This window comes from Molossus molossus, unplaced genomic scaffold (assembly GCF_014108415.1).
Source record: "Molossus molossus isolate mMolMol1 unplaced genomic scaffold, mMolMol1.p scaffold_m16_p_10, whole genome shotgun sequence".
NCBI lineage: Eukaryota > Metazoa > Chordata > Mammalia > Chiroptera > Molossidae > Molossus > Molossus molossus.
Genome location: NW_023425345.1, coordinates 19,564,491 through 19,577,801, shown reverse-complemented (window position 1 = coordinate 19,577,801; position 13,311 = coordinate 19,564,491). Strand labels below are relative to the sequence as shown.

The 13,311-nt window shown below is 36.2% G+C and overlaps 1 protein-coding gene across 2 annotated transcripts in view; it reads right to left on the bottom strand.

The window, feature by feature from the left end:
* Positions 1 to 2,147: 2,147 nt before the first annotated feature.
* FGD6 (FYVE, RhoGEF and PH domain containing 6) overlaps positions 2,148 to 13,311 on the bottom strand; it is a 123,973-nt gene continuing 112,809 nt past the window's right edge. Inside the window, exons 16-22 of one of the 2 annotated variants that reach the window (XM_036250974.1) lie at positions 12,379 to 12,481; positions 11,744 to 11,890; positions 10,527 to 10,629; positions 8,412 to 8,536; positions 6,219 to 6,347; positions 4,775 to 4,923; positions 2,148 to 2,339 (exon numbers count right to left, since the gene is read on the bottom strand). In XM_036250974.1, coding sequence (XP_036106867.1) covers positions 2,303 to 2,339; positions 4,775 to 4,923; positions 6,219 to 6,347; positions 8,412 to 8,536; positions 10,527 to 10,629; positions 11,744 to 11,890; positions 12,379 to 12,481 — 793 coding nt within the window. In that variant the 3' untranslated portion in view covers positions 2,148 to 2,302. Of the gene's footprint in view, positions 2,340 to 4,774; positions 4,924 to 6,218; positions 6,348 to 8,411; positions 8,537 to 10,526; positions 10,630 to 11,743; positions 11,891 to 12,378; positions 12,482 to 13,311 lie in introns of those variants that run through there. The other variant, XM_036250975.1, reaches the window with a different exon arrangement.

Sequence of the window (13,311 nt, the reverse complement as noted above, 5' to 3'; positions counted from 1 at the left end):
AGCTTCACAACAGAATATATATAATTAGGTTTCTTGGTTCACACTGAATGAGCAAGCTTAAATAAATAATTGATCAGCTTTAGTAAGTTATGAGGATTGATAAGGGGGAAAGGAAATGTAATACGATTCCACATTTAAAACAACTTATGGTGAGGGGGTTTTGTAATCTGATAGCTTCCTCAAAAGGCTGTGTTTTACATTTTTCAAGCCCTGGTTGGGTCGTGTGGGAGGCAGCCACTCGATGTGTCCCTTTCACATCGACGTTTCTCTGTCTCTCTCTTCCTCTCTCTCCCTCCCACTCTATCTGGAAAAAAAAACAACCACCCTCCATGGGGTTAAGCCAATAGCTAGTGCAATCATACACGAGTTTCTGTGTAATTAGGAAAATTACTAAAAGTCTGTGCAATGTTTCTTCTATTTAGATTTATAACTGGTTCTTGATTCAGCCAACTGTTAAAAGAGAATAGCCTGCCTGCTATTTTTTAAGATTCTGAGGTTTAAACCAAACCTTGTAGTCAGAAGGTTGAGAGCTTAAGAGGAGGGGGAAAGAACTCCAAATACCTTACTGTTTTGCAAAGTGCTGGACCCAAGGAAACAGAAGGAGATACTTTATAAGGTATAAGCTTAGTCTCCAAAAAAGGATATACTAAAACACTGCAGGGATTTTAACATGGAAGCCTTATTTATGCTACCTTGATGAAAACTAATGAGCTGCAAAGCAGTATTTGTTTACCTACAGGAGCAGAAAGACTGGGGAGGTAGCATGTGAGGATTGTGTGAGGTTGCAACAGCATTTAAAATAATTCTACAGCAAGCACTAGCCGGAAAATACTATAGCAGCCAACTCTAGATTTTGGTGCTGCAACAAAAAATACATTCAAAAGGCTTCAGAAAGGCATTGTAATTTTCTTGGCAATCATAAATATCACAGTGAATTAGGAAATCTTCTATGTAAAAGAAAGGAAAAGTCTTGTGCCTTTAATGAAATATCCTATGAATAACCTTGCCTTTTAGAATAATTTACATTTAGCTTAATTAAGCTCAGTCAATAAATATTGTTATGAACATTAGGAATGGCTTTAATCAGTGTTAATTTCATTTTTCCTCTGCAAATCAATTTTATTTACAAAGTAGTTCCTATGTTAAACAATAAGTGCACCAGAATTATGAATATAAATCTTTTCTAATGAGGTGTAATGACAGTTGGTTAAAGAAATAACAAGCTTTTAAAAATTTACCAGTGAGGACATAACATAAAGTGGTAGTAAAAAACTTTTTAAAAAAAGAATAGTATACAATTTTAGTTAATACTGGCTTAGAATTTGTGCTTTTTTTTTTTTTTATATGGTAATTCCAGTTCATTTTTTAAAGCACAAAAGAAATGTAATATTCTTTTTAAATACAAACACCACTATTGACTTGGGCTCAGAACATTTACAATAGCAAGGGACATTATGTAATATAATACTTGCCATATTTTGCCTTAATAAAAAATAATATACTTATATTTGTGTAGAACTGGTAGCTTTAAAAAAAAGATTAGACTTAATTAATGTAAAGACTATAGAGTTAATTGTGTTCCTCTGCAAATGAAACATCTTCTTTCCTACTTATATTCAGTTAAATAAAAATTCAGATTCTATTCCTCTGCTATAATTCCTTTATGATGTAACATTATCTCATGCCAAAAGAGGTACATTATAGTAGAAATGCTTGAGATAACTTACTAGAATTTCATTTCAGTTACTGAGGTAGAAGTTGGCCATGTGTTTTTCTATTAAAAGATAAAAATTCATCTTAGTTTATTGATTTAAAGACATGCATTTTTGTCTTAAGAAGTTTTATAATCATAATTTCTACAAACACTGCATGAAACTTGCTCCTTGATGTGTGTGTTTTTATTTACAAAGACTTAGCACTAGTGAAATGGTTATTACAATGTAACACTGTAAAAACACATTGAGAAAACAGTGTGGACTATGTCGCAAACAGTTAATACAGCATACAGTATTAAGATACATTTTTTAGTTTCTAAAGAAAAGGTACTTTAGAATTCAGTGTGAATTTCAGAAATAATTCTGACTTAAGTAAACATCAAAATTTTAATAAATAACGTACATGAAAAAAACAAACATTTAAAAAATTACCTTATACCTAACAAAATAATTTCTTATATTCGATGAAGATTTCGGTTAGATTTATCTTGGCAGTGTTCATTTGTATTAAATTTTTATACTGCATTTACTCCATTCTGATGAAAGTCCACCCTTTAGGAATCACAGAAGAGATGAAACCAATGCTGCTACAATATTGTGCCTTCCTGAAATGCTTCTATCCACCTATTAATAAGAGAAATTTATTAGATTTGCAAAATGCAATTATCCAATATGTCATGTTAATACAGATAATATATGAATCTAGATACCTTAACAATATATTTAAGATCTTTCCTATAGCCTGGCTGGTTTGGCTCAGGAGTTAGAGCATCGGCCCGTGGAACAGAGAGACCCAGGTTCGGTTCCTGCTAAGGGCGTGTACCTCGGATGCAGTTTGTCCCTGTGCCCACCCTGGTTGGGGTCGCGTGGGTGGCAACCAATGTATCTCTCTCACATTGATGTTTCTCTCTCTCTTCCTCCCTCTCTCCCTTCTGCTCAATCTGAAGATGATGAAAAGTGTCCTTGGGTGAGGATAAAAAAAAAAATTATTATAAAGATCTTTCCTATAGCAAACGAATGCTGTAAGTATGGAGTATCCTTTATTTGATAGTTTGGCCAAAAATTTGGCCTGAAAAGTGCAACTCTTAATTTCTATGAGGCATGAGGAAAGGCCCATTTCATGTAAAAGCTCTATGAAGTCCTGATGATCCCATGTAACTGGTTTTGAAAGTGGATATATCTTTAAAGGCCTTTATTTCAACCCTCTTTCTGCTTTTAGGGTCACAAGCTCTGTCCCTGTCTCCTTCTCGCTTAACCAGAGATCCCTTGGGCATCCAGAGTCTAGATCTGTTCTGTTCTAAAAGTTTCAGTGAAAGGCAATCTAAGATCGAGTCTACTTCCAGGTGATCAAAAGTTTGCTTGCAATAGAAAAGTGACTCAGTTTCACAGAAGTCTTTCCAAAATCCTTTTGTCTCAAAGTTTTATCTGACAATACATATAGTGGCAATTATTCAGAAGACACTTGTAGGTAGTGTCTTTGTACCTCCCTAGTAGTGTAATTGCTTCTGAACTTACTAGGGACATGTGAAATCAGTTTAAACAGTAAAAGTAGCACATGACAGACTTAGCTCAAATTTCAAGGACAGAATTTTCAAAAGTTTAAATTTTAATATACCATAAAAAAAAAAAATGCCTTTAAAAAAAAAAGCCAAAAACTTCCATTGAAGTTTACATATTTTACTATTCTGTAATGTGCAAAAAAGCAACCCATATAATATTGATACCCTCAAAGAGAAACTCATAATTTAGCCTATATTAATTCTAAATTACAAGTTGGTTCTCTTCACCTAACTACATTCAATTCTGTCTAAAAATGATTTGCTTTTTAAAAAAATTGTTATTTTATTTTATTTTTTCCATCACCATTTATCCCCCCATAACCTCTCCACCTCCACACCCCCCATCACCACACACGAAGTGATTTCTATCTTGCCAATTTAAAGATATAAGCAAAAGATGTATATTCAAAAGCAATAATTTTTATCGGTTATGTGATGAATACAGGTGAAAACTATGAGAAATATAATATCTAACAGAATATTAGGGCAATTATTATTTTATCTAATTTTTACAGAAAAAAATAGCTAAATGATATCATTTTAAAAGATTCTGCAATTCACAGAAGGAATTATTTGTAGTAGCAGCTATACATGGCTGGATATCCTAACACAGACTGGGGAAAAAAGTCTTATAGAGTATTTATAACATTGTACCTGATTAATTTTCAGGAACATATGTAATTCTGGTACATTAATTCTTACTGCCTTAAGAAATGATAAGTCTTGCTTACTTAAAGCTTTCTTTTTTATCTGCATGCACTTTTTTAGTCTATCTAGAAAACATTAGTACTTCTTAGTGAAACAGAAATGTGTATTTTATGAGGCCAAAATAAAAATCAAATGAAAAGAGAGGTGAACTGAACTGTTTTGTTCAGAAAGGACCTTGATTTCACCGAGATATTCTTCTCTATCATGACGTCTAACTATTGTAATTTTTGAAGAGACTGTTTCAGGCTTTACTATCTAAAATGATATCTGTTTTGAGTTAAATAAAACAGTAAAATAAAATATCTATTTCTTTCTGCTCAGTCACTGGGAACAGCATGGGAGCTTCTTAATGTGTTTGACCTTTTTCCCAAAGAAGTTAGCAAGCAGCTGTTTAAACTCCTGCTGTTCCCCGGCACAATGGAATCATTGGACTGGCAAAACCTGGAATGTTTCAAGAGAAGAGTCTTACCCTCATTGAAGGAGAGGTCAAATACCTCAGCTCCCTTCCTCTCAGCACAGCAGCACACGCTGCGTCCTCAGAGGTCATGTGTACACAAAATATTTTGGACAGAACTACCTATTTTCTTTCCCCCTCTGTCTCCTGAAAATATGCCAGATACTCTTGCCTGTCTTTAGAAACAATTCTAAAGAGTTTGAATAATATCTTAAATCTTTCTAATTTGGATCCTGATTTAAATTCTTAGTTGTCCCCAAAGTTGGTTAACTTACAATCAGTCATTTAAAATAACAACTCAAACTTCCATGTATAAAAAAAATGTCTAAATTACTTACTTCTGAGCTGAGTGAGCATCATCTGCTTTGAATACATAAAATACCATGTTTTTGTGCAGTAACTGAAATACTCTAGACTCTGAATTCTCATCTTTGACTTGAGTGACAGTGAATCCTAATAAAGGTTGACTCTCCAAAGCTGCCACATCCTAATTTTAAAAGATAGAGGGTGATGGGTTTTAAAATTGGTACAAAATTCAGTTCTTTGAACTCCTGATGTATATAGCTCTCATTTCATATACACATGAATACACAATGATAATTCAAGCAACTTATTCAGTTTTCATTTATTCAACAATATTTGCTGAGCCACTCCCTGCCTCCCCACCTACTGTAGGAGCCAAACTGCTAGACAATTTTCAATGTGTTCCCATCCACTGAATTTCATATATTTCCCTACAACCACAGGAAGTAGATAATCATATTAGTTTCATTTTATGGATGCAAAAAACAAAGTTCAGAAAGGCAAGTGATATACTCCAGTCCTACTAAGGAAAAGCTTGGACCATAGAGCAGTGGTTTTCATAGATGTTGGAACACATGGTGATCAGAGAGGAGAAAAGGGTAGTATTAGAGCAAACAGTCAGAAACTATTTATAACCCAAAGGAAATCTAGATTATCTACACTGATACCTGATCAATACAATCTGGGGACAGTCAAGAGGATGTCATCCAAAAGAGCTTGGCAGGAAGGATAAAAACCTCTGCCTTCAGTGGACAGTCACACCAAACAAACTTACATTTTAATACTATGGAAAATTCCTAATACTTTTGAATAAGAGCTCTTTAGACAAAACAGAAACTAAACACTCTTCACATTATAATTAATGGCAACATGCCTTGGCTGGGTTGCTCAGTTGGTTGGAACATTATACTGTATATGTAAAGGCTGCGAGTTCAATCCCTGGTCGGGGCATGTACCAGAGGCAACTGATTCATGTTTATCTCTCACATTGATGTTTTTCTCTCTCAAATCAATAATAATAATTTTATTTATATATATATATATCTCCTTGGGTAAGAATTAAAAAAACTAATGGCTCCCTGGCCAGTTTGGCTCAGCAGTAGAGCATGGGCCCTCAGACCAATGAGTCATGGGTTCGATTTCGGCCAAGGGCACGTACCTCAGTTGCGGTTCATCCCCGGCCCTGGTAGGGTTTGCGCGGGAGGCAACCAGTCAATGTGTCCCTCTCACACTGATGTTTCTCTCTCTCTCCCTCACACTTTATCTGAAGATAAATAGAAAAAAATATCCTCGGGTGAGGAATAAAACAAACAAACAAACAAACAAAAAAAACTAATGGCAACATCTCCCCCTCTAAAAGCAAAGCAAAACAACAAAAACATACACAAAACAAATAGATTAAGCAAATATTGCAACTATTTCCAGTTGACTTTATAAAATAAGACCCCAAATTACGCATTTTTAGATTTCAGATCTTACCTCACTTGCGGCATACGTATATAGCACTTTATTTTTTATGACAAACCAAAAATGCTTCCAAGGTTTTTTATGGCCCTTTGATCTGTACAAATAGCCACTCATAGAAGAATCTTCTGTGTTTGCTGATACCTAGATAAGCAAATCCCATATACAGTTTAGTAGTGTTTAAACAAAAACTTTTAAATTTTGTAATTGCTTTTGCTTACTGGTCTAAAAGTAATAACCGTAATAATAATGTTTCAGAATTAAACTGTTTATTTGAAAAGTCTGCTACTGTACAAGTGGAATATTTGCCATTATCATAAGCATAAAAACCCTTCCTTTTAGAAGCAGTTCTAGAATTCTACCTGGTTTGCATGTCTGTGTTTCCTTGTGAGTTCCCCTGTGTTTTCTAGGTTGCCAGGAGAAAAATAATTCCAAAGGTGAAAAGGGCTTTTTAAAAGCTGCATTTTGGGGACTGTATGTGGTTTACTGCTTTTCTTATTCTGGTAATTAGGGGAAATTGCTTAAAACTTTACCTTTGTCCCTGAAATAACTAAATAAATGTAACAACAGAAAAGTAAATAGAGAATTCTACTATTAATGATGATTTTAAGGATCAGCTTCTACTCCCCACCCAAATTTTGGTTTGAAAGAAGTTTACTTTATTTCATAAAAGGCTAAAAATGTCTGAATCTCTAGGCAAAAAATAGTAAGCTTTCAGTGATTATAATTTGGCAGTTGAAACCTCTCTCTCTGCTTTTTCTAACACAGGAACAGTAGCTAAGTTTACGAACTGCCTTATTAGTGGTTGGGTGAACAGACTCTTAAGTGGCTCCCGTGACCTCTGCCTCTGAAAGTCACACTGTTGTACTCTCCTCTCCTTGAATGTGGGCAGGACCTGTGACTTGTCATATCCAACAGTATATGGTGAAGGTGATGGGATGTCACTGCCCTGATTGTTACATTGTATTAGACTCTGCCTTGCCAGTAGACAGCTCTAGGTACTATCTCCCATTCTGGCTTTGAAAAAGTAAGCAGCCTTTTGGGAGGCCCATGTAGCAAGGAGCTGAAGGCAACCTCCTAGTAAAAGCAAATAAGAAGCCAGGGCCCTCAGTCTTATAACTACAAGGAAATGAATTCTGCAAACAACCTGGGTGAGGATGGAAGTAAACTCTTCCCTGGTGAGTCTCCAGAGGAGAATTCAACCATGGCCTACACTATGATTGTAGCCCTGCAGAGATCCCGGCTAAGCTATGCCTGGACCTCCGAGATAATAAACGTGTTGTTTTCACATAGCAACCAAGCAATGGAATAAAACTTAAAACTCTATTGGCCACAAAACTAGCACAGGTGGAAATAATTAATAAACTAAACAAAATGCAAGTGGCCAGAAAGGCAGTGCTTTTGATCTTGACAATTGGCTGACTGAACACTTGAATTTGAGGAACTGGAACAGGACACCCATAATGCCTGTGCATTATGCCAATGGCAGGTCTGACTGTGTAGACTATTACCACTTTTTAAATATTTCTTTTAAGCTTAAAGGAAAGACAACCTACTATTAGTGACATCAGTTGTATATAACCAACCAATGCCTACAGATATTCTACAGACTTCTTCCCTCTGGTAAGGGGTCTCTTCAAAGTAATTTAAAAAATGCACATGTCTGCCTTAGCCATTTTGACTCAGCAGTTAGAGTGTTGGCCTGCGGTCCAGAGAGACCAGGGTTTGGTTCCCGCTAAGGGCATGTACCTCGGTTGCAGTTTGTCCCCGGCCCTGGTTGGGTCGTGCGGGTGGCAGCCACTCGATGTGTACCTTTCACATTGATGTTTCTCTCTCTCTCTCTCTCTCTCTCTCTCTCTCTCTCTCTCTCTCTCTCCCTCCCTCCCTCCCTCCTGCTCTACTGAACAAAAAATGAAAAAATGTCCTCGGGTGAGAAAAAAAAATGCACATGTCCAAATTATCTTTACTTTTTATCATTGCTGTAAAATGTTCTGCAAACCTTTTGACAGCCATTTTCTAAATGACTCAGGTCATATGGGAGACGAAGCAAGATAATGAGGCATCAGCCACACCTCATCATCAGTATTAAAATGCATGTCTTAATAGTTGTGGGAAATGACATCTTCCCTTATGAATGAAAAATAATCTATTATATGAGTATGAATAATTCAGCCTCTATCAGGTTGCAAGTTTAATGGAAACACTTACTTCTTTGAGAGCAGCTGGGATTTTTTTCTGTTTCCTCCCTGATGGAATACTTTGTAAGACTGTTGATAAGGCACTTGAAGATTTGTGATTTCCGGGAGATCCAATCTTAGGAGAGTGCTGGTGATCTAAAAGAAATCAGGTACACTTATACAGCCAATGGTAACCATTCTGCAATTCAATTTAATTCAGATCAATAAACATTACAGCCTAAAATATCCTTGGAAGTATACTCAGGAAACTGGTGACACTGATAGCCCTGGGAATAGAAGATGGATGGCCAGAAGCTGAATGGGAGGAAGACTTTCCACTGTCTATGATTTTACACTTTTTCAACACTAAATCATGTGAAAGGATTATTCTTTTGTGTCTTTAGAATTCTGAAACATGTTACTGTACTACTAACTTAAAAAAATTTTTTTTAAACTTCACTCCTGACTTATTCCCAGCTGATGTGGCTCGGTGGTTGAGCGTCAACCCATGCACCAAGAGGTCACTGGTTCGATTCCTGGTCAGGGGACATGCCCAGGTTGTGGGCCAAATTCCCAATGGGAGGCGGGGGCATGCAGGAGGTGGCCAGTCGATGTTCTCTCTCATCAATGTTTCCATCTCTCTCGCTAAACAATAAAAAAATAAAAATAATAAACAAACAAAAAAATAAACTTCACTCCTGACTTAAAAAAAAAAGTAACATCATTTAGTATCTAGATACATGACCAAATAATACTGCAAGGAACAAAGTGCTAGAAAAAGGGGCTATAAGGCAAGATGACCAAGCAATTAATTTTGACTGTACAGGTTCAGGAAAAGCTGGGGAAGAGAATGAGATGCTTAAAATGACCATTTAGGTATAAGTAACAGTTTGCCAAGCCAAAAAGAGGAGGAAGAATGCTCCATGAACAGAGGTCAGCATAAACAAAAGCAGAGAGAGATGAAATTAGATAATCTATTTGGAGAATAATGAGGCTGGAAATAAAAGGGCAGTTCTAAAGAACCTGGACAGCTGTGTAGGCAGTGGGAAATGAAAGACCTTTTAGGCTCGAGAGTGACATGAGCAGAGTGAACTTAGAAAAATAAATATGGCTGTAGGATGGAGGAAGGATTGCCAGCAAGAAAAATAGCTAGGAAAGTATTGCAGTAGTCCAGATGAAAGATCATAAAGGCCTTGTCATGAGATGAAGAAATCAAGAGAATGACAGGTTTTCAAAGGTTAATTTGACAAGATTTACTGACCAAATGCATGTAGATGATAAGGGAGGAGGATTCAAAAATGAATTTTGAATGTTTGCAGCCAATATTATAAACCCAGAGAACAAATGGAAGAACATACAGGCTGGCAAAGGGATAATTAGATGAATATGTCTTCTTGGAAAAACTGTACACAGACAATAGCAAACTAAATATGCAGATTCTGAAAAAGCATGTCATCTAGTTTTATTCACTTATATATTCTCATTTGCTGATGAATAGCTATTCTTCATGGAAATGAAAGTTAACCTTTTAAAAGTATAGAACCTAAAGGTTTCAGGAATTTAAAGACCTCCTCCCAAAAGATAGATCTGAACAGTCTCGCTAGCTGCATTCACCGTAACTGCAGGGAGGGATACCTGCGAATGAGCGGGGAGACAGGATTTATCATTTTGTATTTGGTGAAAAGCTACACATTTAGATGTGCAATAAAACCTCACTAAATCAGTCCAAATGATTAAAATCAGGCTATCAAAATGACACCCGGTATATTTCCATAAGGAATTACTCTACAGAGAGATAAACATGATTTGTAATGAGCACAACTGAGAAACTGGAAACTTCAAAATTATTTGAGAGTTAAAGTTCCCTTGTAACTGTTTTAAGCATTTCATTCTATAAATACATTTCTACAAGTAGTATTCTAAGCAAAACTGTTCAGAGTAAAAATAAACTTCAGTCCAAACTCTCTTGGAAACACCACTAAATATGAGTTAAGAGAGCTTAACTAAGAAAGCAAAATACTCAATATTTTGAGATGAGTATCACCAATCATATTGCTAATGTGTCTAAAATGATTCTTTCAGAAGGCCGTTTGAAAGCATCTGGAAATTAAAGGAATTTTGGGTGAAGTCTTTACTTATATATTACCTAATTTCTGCAGTTCTTGGAAACAATGTTCACATACTCTTGCGGGTTGATTTTTCAGGTAATCTAAGCCATACTTATTTGATGAGCAAGCTTGGCATACAATCTGAAAACACATTGGAATTGTTTAATTTAGAATTATCTTATCTTTGTATATAATCCATCAGGTATGTTACAATTTATCCTGCTGTCTACTTTTCAAAACCTTTTTTATGGTCATTGAATCTTAATAACAACTCTATGGAGTTTAGGCATGTAATGAACTCACACACAATACCACATTGGATGATACAGGGGCCACAGATTATTACTGAATATTTACTACAAAAAATAATATACTAAAGAGTAAATGTGTGCAAAATGTTTGCATGGTGCCTGGAGTGCAATGAGTCCTGTTAGCTGTATTATCATCGTTGTCATTGTCCTCATCACTGCTGTAACCACGACCACCTCTGCTAGCTACACCTCTCCCAAGTGTCTGGCCCTACATTGAATGCTCTCTAAATAAGACCTCACTTAATCTTTACAGTAACTCACTGATGTCATTGTTGCTGTGATTATTTTACTAATGAAGTCATGAAGACTTAGAAACATCACTAGTGCCCTGGCCAGTTTGGCTTAGCGGTTGAGCGTCGGCCTGCGGACCAGAGTCCCAGGTCCAGTTCCCGCTAGGGGCACGTACCAAAAAAAAAGAGAAAGAAACATCACTACTGATAACCTCAACACTTAAAGTTTCCCCTGTTAAATACAGCAGGTCCTTGAATAATGTAATTTCATCATAACATTGATGTGATACCACAGGAACTTAACTCTGGCTTATGTCAATCAGCTTACAGTAAAATTGGTTTCATTGTAAGTCATCAAAGTCGCAGAACCTATCAATGATGTTAAGTGAGGACTTATTATATACTTAGTACCAGATAAATGCGGTTCAAATAATTATCTGTAAATGAGGGGTCAATTTAATTGTGAATTTGTATGTTTTTTAAAAAATGAAAATTGTCTATTATTGACATTCTAAAGTAACCTTAAGGTAGGAGGGAATAAGTTTCCTAACAAGACTGCCTCATGCCTAAATATTTAGAGAAATACCACCTATACTTTAGTTATCTCCCACCTCGCCCCCACCCCTGTGGTCTACAAGGGGAAGTATGCTTCCTCACTATGTACAGCCTGGAGCTATTAAAAATCACAATGGAGATGGTGTTATCCTCTCCAACCTTTCCGCAGGCCCGGCAGTGGTGTCGTCTCCAGGTCAGAGTGAATTCACTTGTGCAGATCATACACATTGTGGCTCTGGTATCAGGAATCCAGATGGGAGCCTTTGATCCAAGGGGACTAACTTCCTCTTTATTTTCTGAGTCGGCCTGTGGAAGAATGGCTTCTTATTATCTCAAGCACATTGACTGCCACAGAATCAAGCCTTTTCTTCAGTAGCAGTAGCTCACAATGCGGATGGTACATTAAGGATATGGGATGAAATATGGGCTTTTATATTTTTCATGTTCTCAAGATATTAAGATTAGCTACATTCTACCAATCCTCTAGTGCAAAATTAAGTTTAAAAGATTCTTGTGGTAGTGCAATGACAGCTGATTAGTTTCCTTAAACTATACTGTATTTTCTAAATTTTATACAATGAGGTTTTATAACTAGAAAAAATATGAATGTACTACATGCTATTATAGACTTGCAGTGAGACACTGACAGAATAAAAATTTAGCTCTGGAATCACAAACACACCTCCAATCCTTCTGTGAAACACATGTTGCTTTTCTAAACCCCTGGGAAAGGTTTTTTTTAAGATAGAAAGTAAAATGCATTTTTTAAAAAAAGGAGGAGGAAAAAACAATACCTCATCCACACTCCTACTAGGACAGAATGTGATTCTTTTCTTGGCATACTCTTCTATTGACCTGGAAATCGCTTCTAGCCATTCATCCCTTTCTGTGGCAGAACTGTTGGGGGCAAAAGAAGGTTCCATCAACCAGATGTCAGCTTTTATTCTTTGCCTTTTCCTTACTTCTTTTCCTTCTCCTATGGCAACAGATCCCACCACCCTCCAACAATGCCAGTCACAGGCAGCAACTCTGAGGTTTATGTGCACAAATAATCAGAGCAGGCAGAGAATACATGGCATTTTAGCAAACACAATGCTTTTTCCCTTTCCAAAAGTACTGCTTTATACTGAGTGGCTTTTGAAGTTTCCTAACTTTGGAAGTATTTTTGTTTGGTTTACAGGCTAGTCACACGATTAATTATTTATATAACCATGGAGTTTCCTCAGATATAATCCTAGAATTAAAAAATATTCCAAGGAACCAAGTTTCAAACTCAAATTTATACCACAGAATACTAAATATTTTTGGATTAGTAAAATTTGGAAAATTACTAAAATGGTCTAAAAAGGGCAGTGGGTTAAGAAAACATATTTTTGGTTTCATAAACAGACATTTAAGGAGTGGTGAATAAGGAAAATAGCCTATAGTTGTTAGGGTGCCTCTACCTGTATTTAGCTCATCACATTTACTGTTCCTACCCTCAGTTCATCAGGAGCTATGATTCAAATCTAGATGGAAATGGGCCAAATAGGGGGAAGACCTAGTCAGAAAAAGGCAGTCTTGTTCCGCTTTTGTACACCTCCTCCCCCCTAAAACTCTGGCAATTTCAGATTATCACTGGTATTAGCACATTTTGTTTGCATACCCAAGAGTGAGAGGCACATTTTAATGTGTGTGTGTGTGAAGCGACAAAGAGAGAATTTAATTATAAATTTAATACTCTATCA